We start from the raw sequence: 18528 nt of genomic DNA, 5'->3' as shown, positions 1-18528 counted from the left end.
ATCTTCCACAGATCTGACTTCCTCCTGAGCAACCAGTAAACATTTGCCCGTTTCAAGTTTCTTTTTCACGTCCTCCACATCCATTTTGCTGTACCATGTTACTGGGTTTGGAGTTTGTTATAACCAATTTATTGATGTGATTACGATAGGCTATAGGTCCGGCCCTATTGGGCACATGCATGTGATTCTTACATGTTTCCAATGAAGAGAGCAAGGGTAGAGGGAATGTTTTTCCTAAACAAATTAGGGATTTCGATTGCTCGAAAGAAAAGGATGACACTCCGTTGACAAATATATATATTTTTGTCGTGGACAGCCCTGGTTGAACATAAAAGGCTCCCTACTCTCCGGATGTGTACCAAACTCACTAAAAGTGGCAGTAATAAAGCCTCTCCTGAAAAATACAAACGTTGAGCCGATTTTTGTTTGTTTGTTGAAAAAACATTAAATATATATATTTTTTAAACACCTATATCGAATGTCCCATTCCCCTCATTAATTTTTTTAAAAAGCTGTTGCGGAGTAACTAACTGCCTTCCTGAAGACAAATAATGTATACGAAACGCTTCAGTATGGTCTTAGACTCTATCATACACTGCTCAAAAAAATAAAGGGAACACTTAAACACAATGTAACTCCAAGTCAATCACACTTCTGTGAAATCAAACTGTCCACTCAGGAAGCAACACTGATTGACTATACATTTCACATGCTGTTGTGCAAATGGAATAGACAACAGGTGGAAATTATAGGCAATTAGCAAGACACCCCCAATAAAGGAGTGGTTCTGCAGGTGGTGACCACAGACCACTTCTCAGTTCCTATGCTTCCTGGCTGATGTTTTGGTCACTTTAGAATGCTGGCGGTGCTTTCACTCTAGTGGTAGCATGAGACGGAGTCTACAACCCACACAAGTGGCTCAGGTAGTGCAGCTCATCCAGGATGGCACATCAATGCGAGCTGTGGCAAGAAGGTTTGCTGTGTCTGTCAGCGTAGTGTCCAGAGCATGGAGGCGCTACCAGGAGACAGGCCAGTACATCAGGAGACGTGGAGGAGGGCAACAACTAAGCAGCAGGACCGCTACCTCCGCATTTGTGCAAGGAGGAGCAGGAGGAGCACTGCCAGAGCCCTGCAAAATGACCTCCAGCAGGCCACAAATGTGCATGTGTCTGCTCAAACGGTCAGAAACAGACTCCATGAGGGTGGTATGAGGGCCCGACGTCCACAGGTGGGGGTTGTGCTTACAGGCCAACACCGTGCAGGACGTTTGGCATTTGCCAGAGAACACCAAGATTGGCAAATTCACCACTGGCGCCCTGTGCTCCTCACAGATGAAAGCAGGTTCACACTGAGCACATGTGACAGAGTCTGGAGACGCCGTGGAGAACGTTCTGCTGCCTGCAACATCCTCCAGCATGACCGGTTTGGCGGTGGGTCAGTCATGGTGTGGGGTGGCATTTCTTTGGGGGGCCGCACAGCCCTCCATGTGCTCGCCAGAGGTAGCCTGACTGCCATTAGGTACCGAGATGAGGTCCTCAGACCCCTTGTGAGACCATATGCTGGTGCGGTTGGCCCTGGGTTCCTCCTAATGCAAGACAATGCTAGACCTCATGTGGCTGGAGTGTGTCAGCAGTTCCTGCAAGAGGAAGGCATTGATGCTATGGACTGGCCCGCCTGTTCCCCAGACCTGAATCCAATTGAGCACATCTGGGACATCATGTCTCGCTCCATCCACCAACGCCACGTTGCACCACAGACTGTCCATGAGTTGGCGGATGCTTTAGTCCAGGTCTGGGAGGAGATCCCTCAGGAGACCATCTGCCACCTCATCAGGAGCATGCCCAGGCGTTGTAGGGAGGTCATACAGGCAAGTGGAGGCCACACACACTACTGAGCCTCATTTTGACTTGTTTTAAGGACATTACATCAAAGTTGGATCAGCCTGTAGTGTGGTTTTCCACTTTAATTTTGAGTGTGACTCCAAATCCAGATCTCCATGGGTTGATAAATTTGATTTCCATTGATAATTTTTGTGTGATTTTGTTGTCAGCACATTCAACTACGTAAAGAAAAAAGTATTTAATAAGAATATTTCATTCATTCAGATCTAGGATGTGTTAGTGTTCCCTTTATTTTTTTGAGCAGTGTAGCATTGTTTGCTTTCACCAAAAAGCCTATTTAAATTCTGACACGTTGGCTGGATTCACAACCAGTGTACCTTTAATTTGGTGTCTTTCATGTGTGATTTAATGAAAATTAGATTTTTATAGTAATTTATTTGAATTTGGCACGTTGCATTTTCTCTGGTTTTTGGCCAAGTGAGACAGTAGCGTCCCGCCTAAACTCAGATTTTTGGATATAGATATGAACTTTACTGAACAAAACATACATGTATTGTGTAACATGAAGTCCTATGAGTGTCATCTGATGAAAATCAAAGGTTAGTGAATCATTTTAACCATTTCTGCTTTTTGTGACTCCTCTCTTTGGCTGGAAAAATGGCTGTTTTTCTGTTGCTATGTACTGAGCTAACATAATCGCAAGGTGTGCTTTCGCCGTAAATCCTTTTTGAAATCAGACACTGTGGCTGGATTAACGAGAAGTTTATCTTTAAAATGGTGTACTTAATACTTGTACAGTGAGGGAAAAAAGTATTTGATCCCCTGCTGATTTTGTACGTTTGCCCACTGACAAAGAAATTATCAGTCTGTAATTTTAATGGTAGGTTTATTTGAACAGTGAGAGACAGAATATCAACAAAAAAATCCAGAAAAACGCATGTCAAAAATTTTATAAATTTATTTGCATTTTAATGAGGGAAATAAGTATTTGACCCCTCTGCAAAACATGACTTAGTACTTGGTGGCAAAACCCTTGTTGGCAATCACAGAGGTCAGATGTTTCTTGTAGTTGGCCACCAGGTTTGCACACATCTCAGGAGAGATTTTGTCCCACTCCTCTTTGCAGATCTTCTTCAAGTCATTAAGGTTTCGAGACTGACGTTTGGCAACTCGAACCTTCAGCTCCCTCCACAGATTTTCTATGGGATTAAGGTCTGGAGACTGGCTAGGCCACTCCAGGACCTTAATGTGCTTTTTCTTGAGCCACTCCTTTGTTGCCTTGGCCGTGTGTTTTGGGTCATTGTCATGCTGGAATACCCATCCACGACCCATTTTCAATACCCTGGCTGAGGGAAGGAGGTTTTCACCCAAGATTTGACGGTACATGGCCCCGTCCATCGTCCCTTTGATGCGGTGAAGTTGTCCTGTCCCCTTAGCAGAAAAACACCCCCAAAGCATAATGTTTCCACCGCCATGTTTGACGGTGGGGATGGTTTCTTGGGGTCATAGGCAGCATTCCTCCTCCTCCAAACACGGCAAGTTGAGTTGATGCCAAAGAACTCCATTTTGGTCTCATCTGACCACAACATGTTCACCCAGTTGTCCTCTGAATCATTCAGATGTTCATCGGCAAACTTCAGACGGGCATGTATATGTGCTTTCTTGAGCAGGGGGACCTTGCGGGCGCTGCAGGATTTCAGTCCTTCACGGCGTAGTGTGTTACCAATTGTTTTCTTGGTGACTATGGTCCCAGCTGCCTTGAGATCATTGACAAGATCCTCCTGTGTAGTTCTGGGCTGATTCCTCACCATTCTCATGATCATTGCAACTCCACGAGGTGAGATCTTGCATGGAGCCCTAGGCCAAGGGAGTTTGACAGTTCTTTTGTGTTTCTTCCATTTGCGAATAATCGCACCAACTGTTGTCACCTTCTCACCAAGCTGCTTGGCAATGGTCTTGTAGCCCATTCCAGCCTTGTGTAGATCTACAATCTTGTCCCTGACATCCTTGGAGAGCTCTTTGGTCTTGGCCATGGTGGAGAGTTTGGAATCTGATTGATTGATTGCTTCTGTGGACAGGTGTCTTTTATACAGGTAAGAAACTGAGATTAGGAGCACTCCCTTTAAGAGTGTGCTCCTAATCTCAGCTCGTTACCTGTATGAAAGACACCTGGGAGCCAGAAATCTTTCTGATTGAGAGGGGGTCAAATACTTATTTCCCTCATTAAAATGCAAATCAATTTATAACGTTTTTGACATGCGTTTTTCTGGATTTTTTTGTTGTTATTCTGTCTCTCACTGTTCAAATAAACCTACCATTAAAATTATAGACTGATCATTTCTTTGTCAGTGGGCAAACGTACAAAATCAGCAGGGGATCAAATACTTTTTTCCCTCACTGTATGTTTGAGGAATTTTAATTATAAGATTTCTGTTGTTTTGAATTTGGCGCCCTGCAATTTCACTGGCTGTTGGTTAGGTGGGGCGCTACTGTCCCACATATCCCAGAGAAGTTAAACAGCCATCACTAACACAGAGGCTGCTGCCTACATACTGACTCGAATCATTGGCCACTTTAATAAATGGATCACTAGTCACTTTAATAATGTTTTCATATCATGCATTACTCATCTCATATGTATATACTTTATACCTTCTATTGCATCTTGCCTATGCTGCTCTGTCATTGTTCATCCATTACATGAATTTACTTGTTTGTGTGTATTAGGTAGTTGATGTGGAATTGTTAGATTACATGTCAGATATTGCTGGACATAAGGAACTAGAAGCACAAGCATTTCGCTACACTCGCAGTTGTAACCCATATTACCGGCTCTACATTTTTTTTCCTATTGCAAATTGGCACTGCAGTTGGATGCATCTCCATTGGCAGGACGCATTTTACATTCATAAACCAACATTTTAGAGTTTATAAAACATGTCTTTACAGAGTTACATATTCATTTCTAGGGCAGATGTTTCAAAAGTAGCTAGAATCAATATAGGCTAAATCCCTCATATGTTATGGTGCTCCGAACTCTTATTGTTTTCATAACTTCTGTGAATTGGGAGCACCAATGCTACCAACAATTTTTTTAAATTTAGAGTTGTGCCGAGTCAGACAAAACTAGTATTTGGTGCAGGTGTATTTGAAAGTGGGTGAGTACCTGGTTGGTGCAGGTGTCTTTAAAAAGGTGTGTGTGTGTGTGTACCTGGTGTGTAATGTAAAAATGGTTGGTGCAGGTATGTCTGAAGGGGTGTGTGTGTACCTGGTTGGTGCAGGTGTGTTTGAAGGTGTGGCCCAGGTCGATACAGGTGTCCCTCAGAGCGGAGCAGGAAGCGGTAGAGTCCAGAGTCGTAAAGAACCTCGTCATCCTCCGAACCAGCCGCTGCCACGGGGTCTACACACACACACGAGAGAGAGAGAGACAAGGAGATACGTAAATTTTTTAAATCTATATAGAAAACCAGCAATAATACCGGAACATAACACACAAATGATTTCATGTTAAGTCCCAGGGTCTTTAGCTTAGAGATGAGCTTTGTGGGTGCTGAACTGTAGTCAATGAACAGCATTCTCACATAGGTGTTCCTTTTTTCCAGGTGGGAAAGGGCAGTGTGGAGTGCGATTGAGATTGCGTCATCTGTGGATCTGTTGGGGTGGTATGCAAACTGGAGTGGGTCTAGGGTTTGTGGGATGATGGTGTTGATACAAGCCATGACAAGCCTTTCAAAGCACTTCATGGCTACCGACATGAGTGCTACGGGGCGGTAATCATTTAGGTAGGTTACCTTCGTTTTCTTGGGCCCAGGGACTATGGTGGTCTGCTTGAAACATATAGGTATTACAGACTCGGTCAGGGACAGGTTGAAAATGTCAGTGAAAACACTTTCCAGGTGGTCAGCGCATGCTTTGAGTGCACGTCCTGGTAATCCGTCTGGCCCAGCGGCTTTGTGAATGTTGGCCTGTTTAAAAAGGTCTTGCTCACATCGGCTACGGAGACCGTGATCACAGTCATCCGGAACAGCTGGTGCGCTCATGCATGCTTAAGTGTTTCTTGCCTAAAAGCGAGCATAAAAGGCATTTAGCTCATCTGGTAGACTCTCGTCACTGGGCAGCTCACGGCTGAGTTTCCCTTTGTAGTCCGTAAAAGTTTAAGCCCTGCCACATCCGACGAGTGTCAGAGCCGGTGTAGTACGATTCAATTTTAGTCCTGTATTGACAATTTTCCTGTTTGATGGCTCGTCTGAGGGCATAGCGGGATTTCTTATGAGCGCCCAGATTAGTGTCCCGCTCCTTGAAAGCGGAATCTCTAGCCTTTAGCTCGGTGTGGGTGTTGCCTGTAATCCATCACTTCTGGTTGGGAAATGTACGTACGGTCACTGTAGGGATGTCATCGATGCACTTATTGATAAAGCCGGTGACTGAGGTGGTATACACCTCAATGTCATTAGATGAATCCCAGAACATATTCCAGTCTGTGCTAGCAAAACAGTCCTGTAAAGTACTATCCGCGTCATCTGATCACTTCCGTATTGAGCGAGTCACTGGTACTTCCTGCTTTCGTTTTTACTCGCAAGCAGGAAACCGGAGGATAGAATTATGGTCAGATTTGCCAAATGGAGGGCGAGGGAGTTTTGTACGCTTCTCTGTGTTTGGAGTAAAATTGGTCTAGTTTTTTTCCCTCTGGTTGCACATGTGATATGCTGGTAGAAATTAGGTAAAACAGATTTAAGTTTGCCCCGGCCACTAGGAGTGCCGTGTTACTTTTGGTACCTCTGTCAAAATGTGCTTCACATCTCCCCTGATCGAGGATCAAGTCTGTCTTTCAACACAGCCCATGTCTCCTTAAAATGCCAGAGCGCCGTGCCTACTCCGCTAGCTCTAGCCTGTCATGAGGAACCACTGAAGTCACTTGGAGTCTTGGGCCGTATCATGTTAGCTCCCCTCTCATACTGGCTCTTGTCTGTCCTGAGGAACCACTGGGAGTCTGGACCGTATTATGTTAGCTCCCCTCTCATACTGGCTCTAGTCTGTCCTGAGGAACCACTGAACTCACTGGGAGTCTGGGCTTCATCTCCACTCATGCTGCACAGAAGTTAACACATTTCAATAATGCACGTAGACATGTTAAACTGTTAATTTCTGTTACATTAGTGCTACAACACTTTACAATGCAAGAAGACACCTGTAGCTTCCAGCTTTGTGGGCTAACTTCCCTTGCTAGTATACAGCTGACGCTAACATCAATTCACATACCCTAGTACCTTGTTTGTGATACCGTGTGTATCATAACACAAAATATTGCTGATTTCAAAGCTGATTGTCATCAAAAATGTTATTAATTACCTTTCTCCCCCCTGACTCACGTCTCTACCAGTCAAGCTCATCTTTGCTCGAGCCCCGAACTGACAGTGTGTGAATGAGTCTTAAAAATAAAAAGTAATTTGTCACAAGCACCAAATATAACAGTGAAAGCCCTTAACCAACAGTTAAGAAAAATAAATAAATAAAAGTAGCAAAGAATTAAAGAGCAGCAGTAAAATAACAATAGAGGCAATATATAGGGGGCACCGGTTAGTCAAGGTGCATTTTTGACTCTAGTGGGACAGCGGCACTTTTATAAAAGAAGAGATTGCTTATTCCAAATGAAGGGAAACAGATTGTTTTTATCAAAGTCAAATGAATTGGAAGTTGGAAGTTCAATATCATTACCTTTGACATTACTTGAATGTCAAACTTGAATGTCAAGTTACAGCCTGTTCTCTCTGCTGCCGCACGGCAAGCGGTACCTGGCGCGCCAAGTCCAGTTCCAAAAGGCTCCTTCACAGCTTCTACCCCCAAGCCATAAGACTGCTGAACAATTAATAAAACGGTCACCCGGACTATTTACATTGAAACCCCCCCTTTGTTTTTACACTGCTGCTACTCGCTGTATATTATCTATGCAGTCACTTTACCCCAACCTAAACAAACAATTACCTCGACTAACCTGTACCGCCGCACATTGACTCAGTACTGGTACCCCCTCTATATAGCCTCATTATTGTTATTTTATGAAATTTTTTACTTTAGTTTATTTGGGAAATATTTTCTTAACTCTATTTCTTGAACTGCATTGTTGGTTAAGGGCTTGTAAGTATTTCATGGTAAGGTCTACAGTTGTTGTAGTCGGTGCATGTGACAAACTAAATGTGATCCTCTCAATCACTATATACGACGTGAGACATTTTGACAGAAGTATCTAAATTCTAGTACAGAACTGTTTTTCCATGTTCTAGAATATAAAAAGTACCAAAGTTCAGTATACCGTGCAACACTAGTGTGTTCGTATACAGTGTGTGTGTGGTACCTGGCTGGCTCCAGGCGTGCCCATTAGTTGACTCCCCAGCAGCATGTTGTCTGGTCTGGCCGGCTGAGAGAAGCTGACCTGGTCTGGCACTCCGACACACACACTTCCCTCCCAAACACCGAGCGCTGGGTCTGGCTGGGAGCTGGAGAACTGCACCCTATCACTACACACACACACACACCCCATTAATCCACTGCTCCCAACTCCCCCTGAGACACCCTCGGAGAGTGTGGTCACAGCCAGGGTCTGCCACTGTCAACGGCGACCCTGGAGAAATTAGGGTTAAGTGTCTTGCTCAAGGGCACATCGGCAAATTCTACACATTGTTTGCTCTGGGATTCGAACTAGCAACCGTTCAGTGACTGGCCTAATGCGCTAGGTAGCAACATTAGACACAAACACCACTACACACACACAAACAATAACAGTTATAAAATAACACACCTGTTGTTCCTGTGTAGTAGTAGTCTGTCAGAGCGTAGTAGTTTGTTGTTAGAGGCTAAGGGTGTGAAGGTCTGACTGAACCATGGGTCAGTCTTGAGATCAGAGATAGACAGCCTCTCTTCTGGCAAGGCCTGGAGTAGTTTAGATAGTAGGCCTAAACCCACATCAATAAATAAAATTATATATAACCATGGAGTTTAGACACACATACATGCATGTCTAAACTCAACGGTTCTATCCATTGGTGTGTGTATGTCACACACTCAAAAGTTTTGGGTCAATTAGAAATGTCCTTGTTTTTGAAAGAAAAGCAATTTTTTTGTCCATTAAAATAACATCAAATTGATCAGAAATACAGTGTAGACACTGAAGATCTCGTACAACGCTGTGTACTACTCCCTTCACAGAACAGCGCAAACTGGCTCTAACCAGAATAGAAAGAGTAGGAGGCCCCGGTGCACAACTGAGCAAGAGGACAAGTTGAGTCTAGGTTGAGAAACAGACGCCTCACAAGTCCTCAACAGGCAGCTTCATTAATTAGTACCCGTAAAACACCAGTCTCAACGTCAACAGTGAAGAGGCGACTCCGGGATGCTGGCCTTCTAGGCAGAATTCCTCTGTTCAGTGTGTTCTCTAGCACATCTTAATCTTTCTTTTTTTTTGGCCAGTCTGAGATATGGCTTTTTCTTTGCAACTCTGCCTAGAAGGCCAGCATCCCAGAGTCGCCTCTTCACTGTTGATGTTGAGACTGGTGTTTTGCGGGGGTGTCTTTATTTAAGTAGGCAAGTCAGTTAAGAACAAATACTTATTTACAATGACAGCCTACCAAAAGGCCTCCTGCGGGGACGGTATCTGATGCTCCATATACTCAACTAGTTAAAAAGGCCAGTTTTATTGCTTCTTTAAATGAGAACAACAGTTTTCAACTGTGCTAACATAATTGCAAATGGGTTTTCTAAATGATCAATAAGCCTTTTAAAAATGATACACTTGGATTAGCTAACACAACATGCCATTGGAACACAGGATTGATGGTTGCTGAGAATGGGCCTCTGTACACTTATGTAGATATTCCATTAAAAAAAACTGCAGTTTCCAGCTACAATAGTAATTTACAACATTAACAATGTCTACACTATTTCTGATCAATTTGATGTTATTTTAATGGACAAAAGAAAATAGCTTTTTTTTTCTTCAAAAAACAAGGATATTTCTAAGTGACCCAAAACTTTTAAAAAGTAGTGTGTGTGTTATATATACACCTCTCTCTATATAGAACCATGGAGTTTAGACACATCAATATATACAGTTGAAGTCGGAAGTTTACATAAACTTACGCTGGAGTCATTAAAACTCGTTTTTCAACCACTCCACAAATTACCGCTCAGGAAGGAGACGCGTTCTCTCTCCTAGAGATGAACATACTTTGGTGAGAAAAGTGCAAATCAATCTCAGAACAACAGCAAAGGACCTTGTGAAGATGCTGGAGGAAACAGGTACAAAAGTATCTATATCCACAGTAAAATGAGTCCTATATTGACATAACCTGAAAGGCCGCTCAGCAAGGAAGAAGCCACTGCTCCAAAACCGCCATAAAACAGCCAGACTACGGTTTGCAACTGCACATGGAGACAAAGATCGTACTTTTTGGAGAAATGTCCTCTGGTCTGATGAAACAAAAATAGAACTGTTTGGCCAAAATGACCATTGTTATGTTTGGAGGAAAAAGGGGGAGGCTTGCAAGCTGAAGAACACATCCCATCCATGAAGCACGGGGGTGGCAGCATTATGTTGTGGGGGTGCTTTGCTGCAGGAAGGACTGGTGCACTTCACAAAATAGATGGTGACATGAGAAAGGAAAATTATGTGGATATATTGAAGCAACATCTCAAGACATCAGTCAGGAAGTTAAAGCTTGGTCGCAAATGGGTCTTCCAAATGGACAATGACCCCAAGCATACTTTCAAAGTTGTGGCAAAATGGCTTAAGGACAATAAAGTCAAGGTATTGGAGTGGCCATCACAAAGCCCTGACCTCAATCCCATAGAAAATGTGTGGGCAGAATTGAAAAAGCATGTGCAAGCAAGGAGGCCTACAAACATGATTCAGTTACACCAGCTCTGTCAGGAGGAATGGGCCAAAATTTCCACGACTTATTGTGGTAGGCTTGTGGAAGGCTACCCGAAACTTTGGACCCAAGTTAAACAATTTAAAGGCAATGCTACCAAATACTAATTGAGTGTATGTAAACTTCTGACTGGGAATGTGATGAAAGAAATAAAAGCTGAAATAAATAATTCTCTACTATGATTCTGACATTTCACATTCTTAAAATAAAGTGGTGATCCTAACTGACCTAAGACAGGGAATATTTACTAGAATTAAATGTCAGGAATTGTGAAAAACAGAACTTAAATGAATTTGGCTAAGGTGTATGTAAACTTCCGACTTTAACTGTATATAGAACAATGGAGTTTAGACACATCTATAGATAGACATAAATATAGATGTGTCAACTCCATGATTCTATTTCTATATATATATATACACAGTGGGGAGAACAAGTATTTGATACACTGCCGATTTTGTAGGTTTTCCTACTTACAAAACATGTAGAGGTCTGTAATTTTTATCATAGGTACACTTCAACTGTGAGAGACGGAATCTAAAACAAAAATCCAGAAAATCACATTGTATGATTTTTAAGTAATTAATTTGCATTTTATTGCATGACATAAGTATTTGATCACCTACCAACCAGTAAGAATTCCGGCTCTCAGAGACCTGTTAGTTTTTCTTTAAGAAGCCCTCCTGTTCTCCACTCATTACCTGTATTAACTGCACCTGTTTGAACTCGTTACCTGTATAAAAGACACCTGTCCACACACTCAATCAAACAGACTCCAACCTCTCCACAATGGCCAAAACCACAGAGCTGTGTAAGGACATCAGGGATAAAATTGTAGACCTGCACAAGGCTGGGATGGGCTACAGGACAATAGGCAAGCAGCTTGGTGAGAAGGCAACAACTGTTGGCGCAATTATTAGAAAATTGAAGAAGTTCAAGATGACGGTCAATCACCCTCGGTCTGGGGCTCCATGCAAGATCTCACCTCATGGGGCATCAATGATCATGAGGAAGGTGAGGGATCAGCCCAGAACTACACGGCAGGACCTGGTCATAGACCTGAAGAGAGCTGGGACCACAGTCTCAAAGAAAACCATTAGTAACACACTACGCCGCCATGGATTAAAATCCTGCAGCGCACGCAAGGTCCCCCTGCTCAAGCCAGCGCATGTCCAGGCCCGTCTGAAGTTTGCCAATGACCATCTGGATGATCCAGAGGAGGAATGGGAGAAGGTCATGTGGTCTGATGAGACAAAAATAGAGCTTTTTGGTCTCCACTCGCCGTGTTTGGAGGAAGAAGAAGGATGAGTACAACCCCAAGAACACCATCCCAACCGTGAAGCATGGAGGTGGAAACATCATTCTTATGGGGATGCTTTTCTGCAAAGGGGACAGGACGACTGCACCGTATTGAGGGGAGGATGGATGGGGCCATGTATCGCGAGATCTTGGCCAACAACCTCCTTCCCTCAGTAAGAGCATTGAAGATAGGTCGTGGCTGGGTCTTCCAGCATGACAACGACCCGGAACACACAGCCAGGGCAACTAAGGAGAGGCTCCGTAAGAAGCATCTCAAGGTCCTGGAGTGGCCTAGCCAGTCTCCAGACCTGAACCCAATAGAAAATCTTTGGAGGGAGCCGAAAGTCCGTATTGCCCAGTGACAGCCCCGAAACCTGAAGGATCTGGAGAAGGTCTGTATGGAGGAGTGGGCCAAAATCCCTGCTGCAGTGTGTGCAAACCTGGTCAAGAACTACAGGAAACTTATGATCTCTGTAATTGCAAACAAAAGTTTCTGATGTATCAAATACTTATGTCATGCAATAAAATGCAAATTAATTTCTTAAAAATCATACAATGTGATTTTCTGGATTTTTGTTTTAGATTCCGTCTCTCACAGTTGAAGTGTACCTACGATAAAAATGACAGACCTCTACATGCTTTGTAAGTAGGAAACCCTGCTAAATCGGCAGTGTTTCAAATACTTGTTCTCCCCACTGTGTGTGTGTTATATATATATATATACACACACACAAACACATAGAACCATGGAGTATGGACACAGACAACCTTCTAGACTGACCTATAGTAGTAGTTATAGTAGTATATAGTATATTATATAGTAGTTACAGTGTCACATTGTAGTTACAGTGTCACAACTACTATATAGTAGTTACAGTGTCTTACTGGGGGGGGGGGGGGGTCTATAGTGGTTACAGTGTCTTACTGGGGGGGGGGGGGGGGCTATAGTAGTTACAGTGTCTTACTGGGGGGGGGGACCTATAGTAGTTACAGTGACTTACTGGGGGGGGGGACCTATAGTAGTTACAGTGACTTACTGGGGGGGGGGACCTATAGTAGTTACAGTGTCTTACTGGGGGGGACCTGTAGTAGTTACAGTGTCTTACTGGGGGGGGGGGGTCTATAGTAGTTACAGTGTCTTACGGGGGGGGGGGGGGGACCTATAGTGGGGGTCTTCCTGAGGGGTGTGTGTTTAATCTTCTTCCAGGGGGAGAGGTAGGTCTTCTTCTGCAGCCAATCAGAATATTCCTGGCAGCTTTCGCTGGGCTGGTCCCACGGCAACTCTGTAACCATAGCAACACTGTCACACACACACAGAGGTTCCAGAGCAACTTTCCAATGACAACGTCACACAAACTGTTAAGTTCATATTTTAAGTATCCCTATATTCTGTTATTACGGTGCCATCACTCTGTTATTAGTGTGCATGCGCAGGAGTCTCGTTGCAGATGAGCCTGGCCTGAGTGCAATGGAAACCATGTATTGTACTAATACGATTGAGTAAACGTTGTTAAACTGGAACCTTGTCGTTGTGTCGTATTTGAGTTCACACACCACCCTTACCTCCAGCCAACATGGCGGTGAGGACGATGCCACAGGCCCAGATGTCAGCTGGTTGAGCGCTGAACTCTAATTTGCTGAGCAGCTCAGGTGCGACGTACGGAAGCGTTCCACACAGCCTGTTCAAACGCCGCTCTCGCCCACGGTGACGGAACATCGTAGCTAGACCGAAGTCTGACAACTTCAGGTTATCTACACACACACATGTAGCAGAACACAGTATACACCATTATGTCAAAGTAAAATCAGCACAACTAGCACACACACTGAGTCAAAACACACACACCTTTATCGTCCAGGAGAATGTTCTCAGGCTTGATGTCTCTGTGGGTGATACCTACACTGTGGAGATATTCCTAGAGAGAGAGCGAGCGGGGGAAGAGAGAGAGAGAGAGAGAGAGAGAGCGCGAGCGCAAGAGAGAGAGAGCGAGAGAAAGCGAGCGGGGGAAGAGAGAGAGAGCGCAAGCGGGGGAAGAGAGAGAGAGTGATTAAATCTAGTATATGCCATTTAGCAGATGCTTTTATCTAAAATGACATTTTACATATGGGTGGTCCCGGGAATCAAACCCAAAAGCGCCATGCTCTATCAACTGAGCTACAGAAGACCATGGACGATCAAGACTGCAAGTCTACTCTAGGGCCCCCAACCACTAGGGCCCCCGACCACTAGGGCCCCTGCATATTTAAAGAATAGCTAGGCCTATGTAAAGGATGCTGATTGCTTCGGGAGTACCACTTCCTCCCAATCCGGCCCATACCTGGTGTGAACTCGGGACCTCTGCCTTGCTGGCGCACGTGACCGTCCTCCTGAGATTGTATCTGCTACTATAATGAATAGCATATAGATCAAGGAACCAAGCGACAACACTACCCTCACAGCTCCGCAAGGATACGGCGCGTTTCACTTTTCAGGTAGCACAGAAGTACATCGAATGCCGGAGCGTATTGAGAAAAAAGGACATTGCAACAACACCGCGCTACACTCTATCTGCCTACCTAACGTGTGTAGACCCTTTAACCCCGACCTCTAACCCTCCTAGATAACTGTCACTCACCACAGCTGCTATCAACTGCTGGAAAAACCTGTGAGCTTCTCTCTCTGGCATCCCCAAATCAGGCTCTGAGAGAGAGAGAGAAGTAGAGTTGTTTAAGTGTGAGATGGCCCCCAGCCTGTGATAGGATCCAATCAGCCAATCTCAGTGCTGTGATTGGCTGCTGGCTCTGTCAGTCTCACCAATCCTGTCGAATAGCTCTCCACCGCTGCAGTACTCCAGGAACAAGTAGACAGTCGGCCCCTCCCTCCGGTGGCCGAAAAAACGCACTACGTTAGGGTGGGACAGAACCTGTAACAAAACACACAACCAAGAAATCCATCAGAAAGCAAAAAAATGTATGATATATTGGTCATCGATTTAAAAAAAAATATATATAATAATAATTTAAACAATGACCAATATATATTTTTGTTCAGATGATAAATTAACGACAAAGACATAAGTCAGGCAGACAGGTAGGCAGGCAGGCATACCAGACCTTCTGTTTTCTACTCTCTGTCTCTACCGCACCTGCTGTCTCGACTAGAGGTCGACCGATTATGATTTTTCAACGCCGATACCGATTATTGGAGGACCAAAAAAAGCCGATACCGATTAATCGGCCGATTTTTATTTATTTATTTGTAATAATGACAATTACAACAATACTGAATGAACACTTATTTTAACTTAATATAATACATAAATAAAATCAATTTTGCCTCAAATAAATAATGAAACGTGTTCAATTTGGTTTAAATAATGCAAAAACAAAGTGTTGGAGAAGAAAGTAAAAGTGCAATATGTGCCATGTAAGAAAGCTAACGTTTAAGTTCCTTGCTCAGAACATGAGAACATATGAAAGCTGGTGGTTCCTTTTAACATGAGTCTTCAATATTCCCAGGTAAGAAGTTTTAGGTTGTAGTTATAGGAATTATAGGACTATTTCTCTCTATACGATTTGTATTTCATATACCTTTGACTATTAGATGCTCTTATAGGCACTTTAGTATTGCCAGTGTAACAGTATAGCTTCCATCCCCTCTCCTCGCCGCTACCTGGGCTCGAACCAGGAACACATCGACAACAGCCACCCTCGAAGCAGCGTTACCCATGCAGAGCAAGGGGAATAACTACTCCAAGTCTCAGAGCGAGTGACGTTCGAAATGCTATTAGCGCGCAACCCGCTAACTAGCTAGCCATTTCACATCGGTTACACCAGCCTAATCTCGGGAGTTGATAGGCTTGAAGTCATAAACAGGAAACGAAAGTGCTGTTTGAATGAATGCTTAAGAGCATGCTGGTGCCTACCATCGCTCAGTCAGACTGCTCTATCAAATCATAGACTTAATCATAACATAATAACACACAGAAATACGAGCCATAGGTGATTAATATGGTCGAATCCGGAAACTATCATCTCGAAAACAAGACGTTTATTCTTTCAGTGAAATACAGAACTGTTCCGTATTTTATTTAAGGGGTGGCACCCATAAGTCTAAATATTCCTGTTTCATTGCACAACCTTCAATGTTATGTCATAATTACGTAAAATTCTGGCAAATTAGTTCGCAATGAGCCAGGCGGCCCAAACTGTTGCATATACCCTGACTCTGCGTGCAATGAACGCAAGAGAAGTGACACAATTTCACAATTGCCTGCTAACCTGGATTACTTTTAGCTAAATATGCAGGTTTAAAAATATATAATATGTGTATTGGTTTTAAGAAAGGAATTGATGTTTATGGTTAGGTACACGTTGGAGCAACGACAGTCCTTTTTCGCAAATGCGCACTGCATTGATTATATGCAACGCAGGACACGCTAGATAAGCTAGTAATATCATCAACAATGTGTACTTATAACTAGCGATTATGATTGATTGATTGTTTTTTATAAGATAAGTTTAATGCTAGCTAGCAACTTACCTTGGCTTTTTACTGCATTCGCGTAACAGGCAGGCTCCTCGTGAGACAGGTGGTTAGAGCGTTGGACTAGTTAACGCAAGGTTGCAAGATTGAATCCCTGAGCTGACATGGTAAAAATCTGTCGTTCTGCCCCTGAACAAGGCAGTTATAACCCATCGTCCCTAGGCCGTCATTGAAAATAAGAATGTGTTCTTAACTGACTTGCTTAGTTAAATAAAGGTGTAAAAATAAAATATATATACATATTTTCTTAATAAAAATCGACAAAATCGTTGTCCAAAATTACCGATTGTTATGAAAACTTGAAAATCGGCCCTAATTTAAAAATCGGCCATTCCGATTAATCGGTCGACCTCTAGTCTCGACCTCTGAATGCTCGGCTATGAAAAGCCAACTGGGGATATTTTATATATGAATGCTTCCGCTCAGTGTTTGAGATCAATTGACACTCTTTACCATGGCACTTTGAGATTTATTTTAAACTGCAAAACCATTACGCACCACTGCACTTTGTATACCAGGGTTGGCTAGCCTTCTCTAGTCACTCGTAGGCTAAGTCACTGGTATACTTTTATTTACAAAGCCATTTTGGGTTTACAACCTTTTAATTTGGGCGTTTTTATTGTTCAGAAATGTGGTGGGTACTCTCTTCGTTCTCTGGACTTTATCCTGCTAACTGTTCTAAATGTCCGAACTGAATTTGGTAAAAGGGCTTTTATGTACTCTGCGCCATCGTATTGGAACGCCTTACAAAATACTTTTAAACTGGAAGAACTTGTCCCGATTGGTGTTCTTAAATCACTGATGAAAGATTTTGAGGCTGATTCCCTGACCTGTCAATGTTTTTCATTTGCTGTTTTTTTTTTGTTATGCTCTTGTGAATGAAACGTTTTTTACTAGATTACTTGTAGTTTTTCATGATGTCTGTCTGTAATTTTTGTAATGACTTGGTGCTGCCCATCTTGGCCAGGACGCTCTTGAAAAATAGATTTTAAATCTGATGTTGTAACGTTAGCTAGCTAACGTTAGCCGTCTGACACTTAGCCAGCAAATTTTTCACACCATAAACGCAATTATTTGATCAGTTAAGTTGGCTACTGTTGCTCAACATGTCTCTGGCTAGCTAACGGAGAATTCGATCCAGCTAACAAGACACTGAACAATGCAAATCATACTTGTTCCACCACACTTTCTCCCTCAGCTCAAACTTTCCAAATGTCAGTTGTTTTTCGGTTACAGCTCATGAAGTACGCTTCATCACCTTCTCACCCCGGTCTCCGTAGTCAGGTGTCTCACCTAACGTTACCTCTTCGTTATCGTTCAGGGGATGCGCTGCTGTAACTGCCAAACAGCCTTTCTACTCTCTGCGGTCTTTCCAGAGTGCACGCTGATGCTGTACAACTAGCAAACTGGTTGTCTCATCTCTCTTCAGTCGGGTGCTGCAATCTATTATGTGAACGATTGGCTGAGCCTTGGATAGAGTCAGTATTGCTCCAAAAGCGCATCACTCGGTCACTTACAGCTAGTAGTGATTAAAAGCCCCCCCGCCCAAACTTTTTTCATTGGATAAACAACGAATCACGTAGGTCACCCATTTTGGATTAAAAACGGCAAATTTCGCCGAAAAGTGACTATTCCTGCTCTTTTTCTGCCATCCATCAAACCCATTTGGTGTGTCATCATAGTGGTCTCTGACTTGTGGTCAGACTCGCTCAGGTGGAACAAACTTAGCTTGCGCCTTTTTCAATGCTGATTTAAAATGTCTGAGAAAACAGAGAAGTTTTTTTCCGCAAACATTTTAAAAGTAATCATCTAGATTTTTCTAAAGTATCTGTATCAATTTTTTAGCTGGTAAAGTAACGGATTACAGTTACCGTTTTTTGCAATCCCGTCACATGTAATCCGTTACTCCCCAACCTTGTACCAGACAGACATACCAGAC

General features: G+C 43.2%; 1 protein-coding gene across 1 annotated transcript in view; it reads right to left on the bottom strand.

Annotated features, from left to right (window-relative positions):
- Positions 1 to 18528, bottom strand: part of chek1 (checkpoint kinase 1) — a 33467-nt gene that overhangs the window by 8405 nt on the left and 6534 nt on the right. Inside the window, exons 4-11 of the mRNA XM_071362950.1 lie at positions 14859 to 14967; positions 14680 to 14744; positions 13911 to 13980; positions 13628 to 13816; positions 13243 to 13347; positions 8638 to 8791; positions 8194 to 8356; positions 5110 to 5241 (exon numbers count right to left, since the gene is read on the bottom strand). Of these exons, the coding sequence (XP_071219051.1) occupies positions 5110 to 5241; positions 8194 to 8356; positions 8638 to 8791; positions 13243 to 13347; positions 13628 to 13816; positions 13911 to 13980; positions 14680 to 14744; positions 14859 to 14967 (987 nt within the window). The remainder of the gene's footprint in view (positions 1 to 5109; positions 5242 to 8193; positions 8357 to 8637; positions 8792 to 13242; positions 13348 to 13627; positions 13817 to 13910; positions 13981 to 14679; positions 14745 to 14858; positions 14968 to 18528) is intronic.

Source organism: Salvelinus alpinus, chromosome 24 (genome assembly GCF_045679555.1).
Source record: "Salvelinus alpinus chromosome 24, SLU_Salpinus.1, whole genome shotgun sequence".
In the NCBI taxonomy this organism is placed as follows: Eukaryota; Metazoa; Chordata; class Actinopteri; order Salmoniformes; family Salmonidae; genus Salvelinus; species Salvelinus alpinus.
Note: the sequence above shows the minus strand (reverse complement) of the source record. Positions and strands in the feature narration are given on the sequence as shown.